Source organism: Bombyx mori, chromosome 15, assembly GCF_030269925.1.
Source record: "Bombyx mori chromosome 15, ASM3026992v2".
NCBI lineage: Eukaryota > Metazoa > Arthropoda > Insecta > Lepidoptera > Bombycidae > Bombyx > Bombyx mori.
Genome location: NC_085121.1, coordinates 5,591,483 through 5,604,975, shown reverse-complemented (window position 1 = coordinate 5,604,975; position 13,493 = coordinate 5,591,483). Strand labels below are relative to the sequence as shown.

Genomic DNA, 13,493 nt, shown 5'->3' with positions numbered 1-13,493 from the left:
AACACCTACAGAAGTAGCACAAATCGTAGCCCTATTGCAAGAAGAGCTCAGCCAGCGGATTGTCGCTCGTCGGCTCCAAATAAGCCATTCCTGTGTTTCAAAAGTTTGCAAGCGCTTTCAAGAGACTGGTAGCTTTATCCCGAGACCAAGATCTGGACGGCGCCGGGGCACATCGGAGAGGCATGACCGTTTTATCGTGTTAACCTCTCTCCGAAATCGGCATTAACCTGGTGTCGACGTCCAACAGGAGCTCCGAGATGTTCGTAGGGTAGCAGCTAGCAAGTAGACAGTTCGTCGACGACTCAAGCAAGCGAATCTGACTCCAAAAAGGCCTGTCACAGGCCCGAAACTCACGGTAGCTCATCGACAAGCACGCCTTCAATTTGCTCGTACCAATCTTAATTGAGAGGTTGAGCAATGGAGGCAAATCCTGTTCTCCGACGAGAGCAGGATGTGTTTACATGGTAGCGACCGAAGAGGTTGGGTCTACAGGCGGCCTGGGGAGCGATTTGCGCAGTGCTGTTTCGCTGAAACAGTGGCTTATGGGGTCGGCTCTTGTATGATGTGGGCCGGCATTTCCTTCGACGGTAAAACCGAGCTTGTTTTCGTGCCTGGCGGGGGACGAGGAGGCGGTCAACTTCGGACGGGTACATTTCCAATATTCTGCTGGAACATGTCGTTCCCTATGCGGGATATGCCGGTGATAGCTTCCTCCTTAAGCACGATAACGCTCGTTGTCACACTGCCCGTGGAACAACTGAATACTTCGAAGAAGTCTATATCGCCACATTGGACTGGCCTGCGCTCAGCCCTGACTTGAATCCTATTCAGCACGTGTGGGATGAACTGAAGAATAGGGTTCGTTCCAGAACTTCTGCTCCTTCATGCCTGAATGAGCTGAAATCGGCGTTGATTGAGAAGTGGGAAGGTATCCCACAAGAATCAATTCAAAAGCTGATCAGGTCTATGAAGAATCGTCTTCGAGGAGTTATTAGGGAAAGGGAAGGGAACACAAAGTACTGACATTTAATTTTAAGGCTAAATAAAATTTTTATTTATTAATTTTTGTTGTTTTATGCATTCATTATTTTTCCATATTTCCTTTGTTTCCTACCTTCTTCACTTAATCCGGAATAACTCCTTAACTACTGGCTCGATTTGAATGAATTTGGTATCAGTTTAAAGTTAAGAGTTCAACCTTTAAAATGATTTCATTTTTATGATTATCAAAAAGATATTTAGTACACAAGATCGCGCGGAATCAATTCCAAGTAAGTGATTCCAAACTTTTGCTCGCGAGTGTATATGAGGCTTCGTGCAATTTTAGTCATGAGGGAAAACTACAGTTAGCCTTCTACATTACTTTAATTAGTATTCAAGTTAATCCAAGCTTGGATTGAGACGTTCGAGCAGACTGCTTTCACAACTCATAATAAGTAAATATAGCGGACATTTTCCAAAAACACTTAGATTATTCGGAAGGTTGAATTTTCCATGAAGATCAGTTTTCGTATGAAGCATCAGTTAGTCGTAAGCTTAAGAAGTAAATTATTACAATTTATCCGCAACATAGAATAGCGACCGTTTATAAACAAAGGACGCTAATATGATGTCTTGATGATAAACAAATGTACATGTAGGTACAACTATACTGTTTACAGCTAGGTTTTGCATGATGGCTTTAGCTGTGCATGCATAACCGACAGGCAAGCCTTAGCGTGTATGTGATTAAACTGTGCAGTTATCGGTGCATGTACATACTACCGAGCAAATATCAAAATTGATATTTTATGCCGCTTGGTTGTTTGCGCGCGAACATAACTCCATTATAGAGGTCATACACGCTAGGTGTTGCATGATGGTTTTAGGCGTGCATGCATAACAGACAGGTATAATCGAGTTTAGTTAAAACCATTTGTACATAAAGCTGGTATATATGCTGGCATATTCCTACATAAACTAGACCTTATAAACTTCGATGCGATTGATTTGATGTCTATATGAACTGTATTAATTTAACTTTTTTTTTATTGCTTAGATGGGTAGACGAGCTCTTAGCCCACCTGGTGTTAAGTGGTTACTGGACCCCATAGACATCTACAACTTAAACGCCGCCACCTACCTTAACATATAAGTTCTAAGGTCTCAGTATGGTTACGACTGCCCCACCCTTCAAACCGGAGCGCATTACTGCTTCACGGCAGAAACAGGCAGGGTGGTGGTACCTACCCATGCGGACTCACAAGAGGTCTTACCACCAGTAATTACGCAAATTATAATTTTGCGGGTTTCATTTTTATTACATGATATTATTCCTTCACCGTGGAAGTCAATCGTGAATATTTGTTAAGTACGTATTTCATTACAAAAATTGGTACCCGCCTGCGGGATTCCAACATCGTTGCATCGCTAGATACGAATGCACCGAACGTCTTATCCTTTAGGCCACGACGATTTCGAAACTCAACCATCCATACAAAACGTAAGCGCAATTGTACACAGATTTACATAGAACGATCAGTTCGCCCTATCCATAGTGAATTGCAATTTACAGAAAACTTTGTGGTATTGAAAAAGCTGTATTTCCTTTATTATTAATATTTTCTAGCTATAATTAAAACACAATAAAGTCACTCTTCTGCAATAATATTTATTCTATGCTGAGTTAAAAATGCTACGTCAAGCATAGCTTCAGGATCCAAGAGTTCCTTTACATTGTCGTATTTGAGACTTTCTTCGAATGCAAACATTATGCTAGTATCATCTAACATCATCTTAGATGCCACAAGTGCCAAAATACAATTTTTCACTCGCGCCATCGTTTCTCTTTCTGATTTCCCAACAGGCTGCAATAAAAATGATATCAGCATCATATTAGCATATGCAACAATTTCATGAGGGCATGAGAACATGCATGAGTTCTATTTTCTTAAAACATGGAAAAACACAAAGTTTAGTGAAAATGATATAATAAATCTTTAACTTGTGTTTATCGTTTATCTTTCTTAACTCCTATTCCCGAACACTGCACACTGATAGCATTAACCCACCTGAATTTCATAATTTTCAATTGCATCCTTATTTCCTTCCATAAGAATATCACTTTTGTGTGGACTAATCCATATATATCCATTATTCCCTATTATGACAGATACTGCACATGGTAAGTTGTGAAAATGATTTTTTCTGCGCTTTATCAATGACGGGAATACTTTTATTAAAGTTCCCTGTGAAAGCTGCAAAAAATAAAGTTTTCGAACAAACTCTTAAATTAATTTTTTTTTAGTATTAGCAAGGAGTAGAAAGTTCAACATTTTGTGATATTAATTATTATTAGAGGACTGTATGAATGATTCTATTTTAAGGTATGAAGGGCTATTTGGTTTAGAGGAAAGTCATGTAATTTAAAAATTGAAAAAAAAACATGACAAAACTTCTCCAGCTATTTCAATGGAGAATACTTAATTGGTGTTCAATTAAAAACAATTAATTGTATAAACTAATACCAAATAAAATTTACCTTTAATTACACAGATAGATGCCATGTAGTAAGCGAAGTGTCACTTAAAACAAATAGCCTTACGCCCCTTGATTTTATTTATTTAAACATATAGGTAGTGAATTAAAGCAGATTTAAGTGTTTGTGTAGACTTGTAATCAATTTGCTAATGAAGCATGTTTAATCTACTCAGAAGGATAAATATCATCTTCACTTTGGAGGATTTCAAAATTTAATGTTGCTACATATTTGAATATTTTTAATTTCCTTATAACATTCTTGTTGAACTTTAGAATAGTCATTTTTTATTGGCTTCATAAAATCTGATTACCTTGCCATATTTCAAACTTCTTGTATGCAATGAGAGCGAACCATCAGAAAATACATTCTGTACTTCAGCGCTTATCAAATCACCTTCCTGTAAATGTTTTCTCATCATCTGCTCATCCTCTTCTGAACGCCTTCTCTGGATTTAAAAAAATATATAAATAGTTATCATTAGATACAAGAAGATTGCTTTATATTATGGAAGTGTGCGTTAATTTACCAATTCTCCGCCAGGTAGATTTACTGAAGAAAGTTGAAGTATTGAATCAAGTCGTGAATTGGTATCAACTTTCCATCTTTTCTGTTGAACTTCCAATACTCTTCCGACTACCACATCGCCTATTTCTCCAACGTAACGACTCTTCAATGGGCGAATGCATATAAGTTTATTTACTTTTTGCATAACCCCAGCAACAGATGCTTTTAGGCAATCATCTTCTGCGTAAGTTCCGTGGCCTCTTAAAGTGCAAAATTATTAAATTTATAGTAATAATAATTCTTAACAATATTGTTTTCGCAAAAAATACCGACCTCATAAAATCTTGTATCCCAGTTATGACTTCGCCAGGAGTGTAAAAACGCGGCGGGTCATTATTTGAGGCAACCGAATGATTTACTCTTTCAGATGCGAGTTTTATAGATACATGACTGACCATTTCTAATGTTTTTTTAAGCTCCCTCTTTGCTAATTGTGAATTGTGTACAACGAACTCATAGACCTATAGTCGGATTTTTTATTAGACGAAGTCAACTGACGTTTACTGTGTTGTCAGGTTTTGATGAAATAAAAATAGTGTTGTGACAAAGTGAACGATTGAAAAAACTCCTGAATTAATGAAATTGCCTCGATTGTCTAGTGAATAGTTAGTGTGCCGAATTGCCGATATCGGGTACGGGGTTCGAATTTTAGGCGTGCTTTGTACAACCAATGAGTTTTCGACGAAATATTATGTTCCTATAGTATCTACCTGCACTGAATACCGAGTGTTTTAAACATTAAGAAAAACATTGCGAGGAAGCTTGTAAGACTGTCCTATTTCCAATACATCATATAGTTGAAATTATAGATGTATAAAATATAACAATTATAGGTATGTAATGAAAATAAAAAAAAGTAATTGTAGTTACATACTACTAGTAACATATATTGGAGCACTTTAATACAATTTTATTGTAAAATATAAATAATATTCTTTTATAGTTTGAAATTAATGATTAACTCTTCACACTCATTGTTCATTCATGTGATTGAACGAGAACTGAACAGATGATAAGGGATGAAATACAATCTCACTAAAATGACGGTTATTTACTGAGATTTTGGCCTTTTTGGACGATCCCGAGAAGTTACGTCCAGCGGCTTGGTTTCATTTTCCCACATTGGTGCACTTTCATAGATATTGAACAGTTAATAAACAACCGTTATTACAGGTTTAAACCTGAAGACACACTAAATAGACAAAATAAAACAAATCACACAATTTCACTCCTCGCATGTAGAATCATTGGTGACAAAAAATGTTTAAAAACAAATACGGCCGTACCAATATGATAATATGATGCGATACCATTGCCTCTCTCTCCTGTATTTGAAAAAGGAAATTACAAAATGTCACCTAAATGAGGCTAAATGTCAACATTGTTAGTAACTGTCAAGCTAACAGCGATTGCAAACATATCTCTACCTTGTTAAATTCCAATATGAGTATTTAGATTATGTTAATTAGAAATTAGAATTTATTTTCTCCTTTAAAATTGCCTAGTTTTTTATTTTACGCAATATTTATAGTTTCGGTTATATGGACTATTTAGACTGAATGCACCTCTATGAGACAGAAAAGTCGTTTATAAGTGTAATGATTTCTTGGCTCACACATAGTTCTTCAAAACTTAAATCTTTAAATAGCTGCTATTGAAGTAGGTTTTCAGATTTTCAGCTCCATAAAATGTCGGCAAACGCTGCACCTATAACAGCTACAGATAGCTTATCGCAAGCTTTAAAAGCGAACATTATACCAAATCAGGAATACTTACTTCAGGTACTACAGGATGTTGAAGTGGCTCAGCTATTTTAAATTTCAGAATAATTACAATATAGTCTACATTCTTCTACAGTTTCCATAAATTGCATACTTAACAGAACTAATTACCATAGTTGCAGCTATTGTATCCAATTCTTTTGACCCATTTGATCTGTTTACATACTACATTCAAAATATTATCAGAACCCATACATACATAGCTTACATATAATAGCAGCCCAAAAAAACATGAGATAAGGTCTTAGTTACAATGCCTACAATGCTGTTCTTAATAAATAAAAATAATTCATTTAATGATTTTCAATTTTACAGTATTTCATAGCTGGAAATTATGATAATTAGGCAACAGGCAGCAACTTTTCTCAAGATTCAGTCAAGTTTGTTAATTGTTGAATATTATACATTTAATTTTTGATTCCACTAAAATTTGATTAAGGGCTCAGTGTTGGACTCGGCAGTAGAAGTTTTACTTCACCGATTACGTGGTCTTTGTGACAATGTTGATGCTGGGCCAGAAACATTTGATGACCAGGAAGTGTGTTTCAGTCTACGGGATCCTAATCATCATCAGGTAATAATAATACTTAGAACTTTTTAAAATATTTCTGTTAATGTTATTATTATTTTAGGACACTAGAATATAAAATGGTTATAAAATTATAATACAATAAAACTTGTATTAAATTATAAATTGATTAAATTTTGCCTGGGCTGTCACCTGTTTGGTCAAGAAAAGTGCTAATGATTTGGTAATCACTATTAATACTGTACAATTCGTGAGCATAAAGACATGCCTGAATCTATATATTTTTCTTTCATGTTCTAATAGTTCATCTTTAATAAATTTAAATTTCAGGCTCCCCCTCTCATGTTGCGTGTTCGTAAAGCATTAGATGCTCGAGACATGCCATTTCAGTTACGATACATTGGGCAGCCTGATTTGGGGGACAAAAATAGGCCAACAGTTGTCCGTTCCAGTCTTGATATAGCCTGCAGTGGAATGCTCATTGAATTTTTAAATGAGCTAGGATGCCGAATTGAATTTGAATACAGTGTAAAAGGTAATAATATTTATTATAATGACAATTATGAGTAATATGATTGTACATGTATTTGATAGTATATTCTAAATCATCACTATTACTATACCACTATTGTTAATAATGACGAATCAAAGAAGACCAATAGTCAAAAATACTAATTCAATTTAAAGTATTACCTAGATTTGGGATTTAATTAAATTGCATATAATTTTCAGTGGTTCATTTAAAATCAATCAATTACGGTAATTTTATAAAAAACATTAAGCTTTTTCTAATTCTAAATTTCAGGTTACATGTTTAGAAAAGGTCGTATGAAAATTACTGTAGCAAAAGTGTTTAAGATTTCTCAAAATTCAATGCCACCTGAACCTATCTCACAGAGCTATCTTGTGGAGCTTTCTGTAAGTTTTTGACACCCAATTAAATAATTTGTCAAATTTCCCAAACAATACCGCTTTCTGGTTTTGCTTGAGTATGATGATTATATATGATCTTTAAGTACCGTAGATTGGGGAAAATGGGGACCCTTTCCAATTCCAAAACAAATTTTCAATGCTTTTATTCTTAGGGTAATACCAATAAAATTGAGATTAAAATGGCTCCGAAGGTTTAAATTTTTAAATACGATTCATTATTTTATATAGTTCATATAGTCACAAAATATACACAAAACCTTAAAAAACTTGCTTGACCCGATTCTCTTTGAATGAGGCTATTTCTCTCATTGACTTGTCCTTCTTCAAACGAGGCTTGTGGAGAGTATACAACGGTAGGCAGCGGCTTGGCTCTGCCCCTGGCATTGCTGAAGTCCATGGGCGACGATAACCACTCAGCATCAGGTGGGCCGTATGCTCGTCTGCCTACAAGGGCAATAAAAAAAATACGCTATGTATGGGGACAACAGAGTTTTTCGATAAGGCTGGCACTATTTAGTTCTTAGGTAGGTACCTAACTTTAGGTAATTAATTTTTTATATCTTTAATGAGATACAAAGTTTTGATATCTGAATTAAACTATATAATATTCTTAAACACTAAATAATAGTCATCTTCAGTGCAACAAAGTTATATCTAACAACCCAACAAGAGTATTGTGACATCCCAGATTTGTCCCTATTCTAACTCTAGTCTCTATTCTCCCCAATCTACTGTAAATAAACTAAAAATAAGGAAGAGATTTTTAATTTGCTGGCTTGGTTTTGATGTAAACAGCTTGGTTTTTTCAAGCTATAAAAACATAAGTAACCTAACCTACAGGTTTCCATGAATAAGTAAGGCTCAATAATAAGCTTCAATTGTTTTTTTTTCTTCTTATTTGTACGTATTAAGTAGATTTTATATAATTAATGTATGTAGTTGATGTTTGTAGAGCAATGTGGATTTATTTTATTTCATGTATGTTATGTGATGTGTAGTGTATTTCAGTTGTTGAAGACTTTTACCCTTCTTTAATATCTTTGGTTCCCTTAGGTTTGTTAGAACAAAAGACTAATTAATACATTAAACTCACCATTGGACATTCTTTTACAAGTCTTATTTTAGTATCATTTTCTGTGTACCTATAATATATAAGAATAAGATGATAGACTAACTTTTATTTGCTGATAGTGAGTCCTGAGTCCTATAAGGATTGTGCGCCCAAAATGTTATATAAACTCTGCTACTTAAACAATTTTGGGGATGCTTAAACGACAAAGGGAAGATCTTCCACCGAGCGGATGATATTGCTCGGTAGACCGACGGTCCGAATGTTGTTATTCGGAACTTGTACATATGCGCTTTATCTTGAAAATGTCGTAAGCGAGATTCAGGCATCTGTCAATTATCTTGCGTTGTATGATGGCTACCCGCCACATCACTCCCCTCCGAGACTGGAGGTCGTGTCATTTTTAGATATCGTTGTCCGTGCTGAGATTAGCTTGCAAGTGCCAGTGCTGCTCGAAGTTTGCGGTGAGTCGAAACTGAGCTTGAATGCTGCGTGATTGTCGCCAGTGCTGCTCGAAGTCTGCGGTGAGTCGAGACTGAGCTTGAATGCTGCGCGATGAGGCAGTGTAGGTGCGTGCCGTAGGGCCAAGAAGCGCGGTTAGTCGGCTGCGATGGTCCTGTTGAGGCTGCGATGCTGGCTTGCTGTGGGACGACTGTCGATGACTTGCTTTTATCTGCGAGAATGCGGGGATTGTGGTAGCCGAAGTTCTTGATGCGCCGATGATGAATCAGAAGGTTGCGTGTTCACATCACGTCGGAGGTCACCAGTTTGGGAAGCTTATAACGACGGAGGGAAGATCTTCCACCGAGCGGGTGATATTTGCTCGGTAGACCGACGGTCCGAATGTTGTTATTCGGAACTTGTACATATGCGCTTTATCTTGAAAATGTCGTAAGCGAGATTCAGGCATCTGTCAATTATCTTGCGTTGTATGACCCGCCACACAATCACGAATTACATTACACCTACTATTATTCCCAAAGACAGTTGACATATAATGTTTTACTGTGCTGAGCCTATTTAGTAGTATAAAGGAAAAGGGTGTAGTGAACTGCTGATAGTTTCATTTTCTTATTCAGGTTCTTGCACCACAAGGCCAGGACGCTATCGGCGAGGATATGCGAGCCTTCGCCGACCAACTCAGGCCTCTAGTGCAGCTCGACAAAATCGACTACAAGAGACTCGGGCACATGTCGGTTTCATAGCCCATGTTCCTAACTCAGAACTTACTTTAACAATTTGAGCAACAGTCTGGTGAAATGAAGAAAAATAGACAAATTTTCTACGACAATATTCGATTGATAAATGTATATAAATACAATACTCATTTCAAACAAATTTAAGATTATTCCAAGAGAAAACTACGGCATCCATTTTCAATTAATATACGCTACATTTTACAAAACTTTGTATTCGTAATCTCGTAACTAAAATATAATATGCACCGATTACTTTCAATTTCTATTTCTAAGAATAGCATTTACTCCTCAATAGTCTAAAATGTTTAATTTCTATTTTTATATCTGTCAATAAATACTAATAGGTCAACATGCAAGAATGAATTAAAACATGATCAAAACAGGATAATTCTTGTTTAATTATTAAACGAAATCGGGATTCTTGACCGTGTCTTTCACAATGATATGGTCTTCGCCGTAGTCTAAATCTTCATATTTGTAGCCGTGAACGTACGCAAAGTTGCCGAAATAAAGACATTTATCATAATGTAAAGTAACAAATTCTGGAAAGCAAAAAAAAGTAATTGCATAAGGCCATTTCACTGCTATACGTAACGTCAACCTTTTCAACCAATGTTTCCTGTATACCGTATTCACAAGTTAATTTACCAGTAAGTAAATAATAAATTAGGTACCAAAGCTTAGTATCGTAGACAGTTGGGTAACTTGAACCTACAGGCGATCTACAACATAACTATAGAACATTAATCGATCTCAATAATTTCGAAACTATGCCTGATGCTAGAAAAAACATTTCCACAGTGCAGTATACTTGACAGTTATGTTTCTGCAGTAAAATTTGAATATTCGTAAAATTTTACAGGGAAAAATTTTCAAGGAGCAAAATATGTTCAAGTGTTTCTATACCTGTTCCTTGTAAACAATTGTACAAATCCATAACGCAGTGATTGTCGAATATAAATGTATTATTGGTGCTTGCGTCAAATGCACATATTTTTTGGAAGTACGTAGGGCAAATACCACATCTGAAACAAGGACACAACGAAAGCGATTTAAGTGTAAAGTTTATCGATAATTCAAACAGTTTTCCTTTGTTATGATCACTTAATAGGAAGACATGAGACATGCAATGGTCGTTGACCTTTTTTCTCTTTAATTAAAAAATATATATACAAGAATAGGCTAGCTGATGACAGAAAATCAAGTTTAAAACTTAAAAAATAATATTTAAGTTCCTATTTTAATCAAATATGTCTGTAACCTTTGTTTGTCCTCAAATGTCTTAATGAATGGCCTTATTGAATCAAATACTTTATTCTATATTTTTATTTACTCTATGTAGGAGTCCAATGTCATTTTTTATGGAGAGTAGAGGTAAGGAGAACCGTCTCATATGGGAGAAGCTTGCAAAAGTGTCCCACTTTCAGCACTCAATAACAGTTCAAATATCCTCCAGAATGGCGCTAGCATAGGCACAGGGTATGATATGAACTGAGCAGTTGTTAACTGATTGAACTATGTTGAGTTAGGAAATTTAATATATTTAATGACTAGAGTAGTTAGTGACACTAATATACAAGACCTCACATGTCTACGTAGTCCAAACTAATTTCGTCAGTATAACCTAAAATTATTGCTGTGGTAAAACGTGGAGACATCGTTTGCATTTTCTTATCAGCTTTAAATAAAATACTTTTTGTTATTTTGTAGTGCTTACATTGCTTTCGTCCTTTTTATTTCTCTATCTTATTCTAATAACTCTCAGCACATTTTTTTTAAATTTACCCGGTTGCTACTGTAGCGCCACCCTTATTTAGCAGATTTTAACGGAAACTTTTTACACACAGAGACGGTTCTCCTTACTTCTACCCTTCATACATTCTTGTTACGAATTCATTGATAACTCAAACCCATACTATGTACTGGAAACAATTTTCTAATTTCAGCTCAAAGCATGAAGGTAGTCATGACTCAAACACTTGAGACTTATAGTTTGGTTTCTCAATGCTCAATGGTATAATGTTTTTACGTGTTTTTTGTATTTAGTTCGTAGAAATAATAGAAATTATTTATTTAAGGAACGGGTGACATTGGTGTAAGACTGAAAGGAGTAACATGTACATAAATCATTTTTTTTATTACCTTTGTAGGTAGACTAGCATACGGCCTACCTGATGGTAAGTGGTTATCGTTGCTCATGTACGTCAGCAATGCTAGGGGCAGAGCCAAGCCGCTATCTACCATTAAGTACTCTCCGCAAGCCTCGTTTAAAGAAGAACATGTCATAGCGCTCGGGAAACACCGTGGAGTGGAGTTTATTACAAAGCCGGATGGTACGTGACAAAAAATATATTAGGAAACGCACTGTCGATGAACGTAGCGGCTACAGATAATATGGATGAGCTCTGCAGCGGTGGCGGGAGGTGTGGTGATAAAAAGGCGATGAGAGGATCAGAGCATTCCCCATGGAACATACGGTACAAAACACCGATACTGAACACGACTCGAAATATCGACCCCCAGAATCCCTATACTCGCGGAAAGCTGCAGTGATACTCTTTGAAATTGCGGCGCTATGACAAAAGGTTTCATCTTCGCAATGAACGCGCAAGCCAGTGTCTTCAAAGGGTTGAACTGAACAGAATTCAGTTCACCTCACTTGGAGACCTGTCCCAGAGAGTTAGTTCTCCAATTCAGACACAACTTTTGATCGCCTCTCTTGTAGCTTACGCTTCGAAAGAGACTGATGATCGAGATATCGCGCATCCCCCTGCTATCATCCGCATAGCAATGTAACCCTGAACAAATGTAACCCCGTGTCCTCAACAGATAGCATGTCATTGATATGCAGTATGAAAAGCGTGGGGGAGAGCACCGAACCTTGTGGAACGCCAGTGTCATGGTATCAGCAGCCGTCGACGACAACTGTGATGCTCCATCCATCCAAAAAGCTAGCCATTCACTTGCAGAGTCGCTCGGGGATTCTCTAAGCTGGAAGCTTCTATAGAAGTCCGGAGTGCCCAATGCCAGACCCTGTCGAAGGCCTCGCCCTTGCTTTCCAAGCCTACAGCCCTTCTATGTATGTAGGTATACAAGAAGATCACTAGCAGAAGGACCATGACGGAAACCGTACTGCCGGCAACTGATCAGCTGGCGATCCACAAGATATACCTAGTTGTTGCAAAGTACGAGCACGCGTGGCCTTTATTTGTAGTTCTAATCGTAAATACACATTTTCGTTAGTGTGTGTGTGTGTACCCGACGGAGCAGTAGCGAGCGAGCCATATTATTGTTGTGAATTTTAATAATTTCTATGGCATTTTAAGCATGGATGACCTGCATTCTGATTTGCCTCATATATTTCACATTTTATTTTATGAAAACGAAAACATTCCTTTCAAATATTTTTAAAAGTAACTAGAGATCGTTAATAGCTATTAACTTTAAAACAGGCCGTTCACAAAAAGAGGTGAAAATTGTACATAGCCGTTTTATCCTTATCTATTTATTGATTTCGGTAGTTTGTGTATGTTTTGAATTTAGATATGTTTGGGACTGAGAAAAGGATAAGTTTTAGGACTCACTCCGTAGTTCGTTGATGCACTATTATATTTTCTCACTGGCGAGAGTTGTATGTGCTGAACAAATCACAATTTTATCGTTGTTGCACCGGTACCGTGTTTTCGTTTTTTACACACTCTCTTCGCGCCATTTTTACACGCGTAGTTTTTATTATAGTGTCAACAGATGGCGTGGATAGGGGATTGAGTAAGGAATAAGGAAAAGGAAGTCCCAACAGTGTATAGATTCACAAAAGAAAGGAAATTATACAAATCAAAGTCGTGAATAAAACCCTTCAATCACACACGAAAAAAGTGCCCTAGACACGTCCTTACGA

General features: G+C 36.6%; 3 protein-coding genes across 15 annotated transcripts in view; 1 reads left to right on the top strand and 2 right to left on the bottom strand.

Moving 5' to 3' along the window:
• Positions 1–2,629: 2,629 nt before the first annotated feature.
• Positions 2,630–4,618, bottom strand: LOC101737211 (exosome complex component RRP4). Its single transcript, XM_038016096.2, has 5 exons — positions 4,358–4,618; positions 4,047–4,284; positions 3,831–3,965; positions 3,051–3,236; positions 2,630–2,846 (listed from the first exon to the last, which is right to left on the bottom strand). The coding sequence occupies exons 1-5, from the start codon at positions 4,480–4,482 to the stop codon at positions 2,631–2,633; spliced, it is 900 nt and encodes a 299-aa protein (XP_037872024.1). The 5' UTR covers positions 4,483–4,618; the 3' UTR covers position 2,630.
• An 835-nt stretch (positions 4,619–5,453) lies between these two features.
• Positions 5,454–9,983, top strand: LOC101736281 (mediator of RNA polymerase II transcription subunit 18). Its single transcript, XM_004928539.5, has 5 exons — positions 5,454–5,865; positions 6,305–6,439; positions 6,725–6,929; positions 7,200–7,312; positions 9,476–9,983. The coding sequence occupies exons 1-5, from the start codon at positions 5,773–5,775 to the stop codon at positions 9,599–9,601; spliced, it is 672 nt and encodes a 223-aa protein (XP_004928596.1). The 5' UTR covers positions 5,454–5,772; the 3' UTR covers positions 9,602–9,983.
• Positions 9,972–13,493, bottom strand: part of LOC101737360 (uncharacterized) — a 25,869-nt gene continuing 22,347 nt past the window's right edge. For 12 of the 13 annotated variants that reach the window (XR_009974981.1, XR_009974977.1, XR_009974978.1 and 9 more), the window contains 2 exons: positions 10,502–10,620; positions 9,972–10,137 (listed from right to left, as the gene is read on the bottom strand). Coding sequence is in view for 8 of the 13 variants with exons in the window: in XM_062672458.1 (XP_062528442.1) it covers positions 9,998–10,137; positions 10,502–10,620 (259 nt within the window). In the remaining 5 variants the exon portion in view is untranslated. Of the gene's footprint in view, positions 10,138–10,501; positions 10,621–13,179; positions 13,309–13,493 lie in introns of those variants that run through there. The other variant, XR_009974980.1, reaches the window with a different exon arrangement.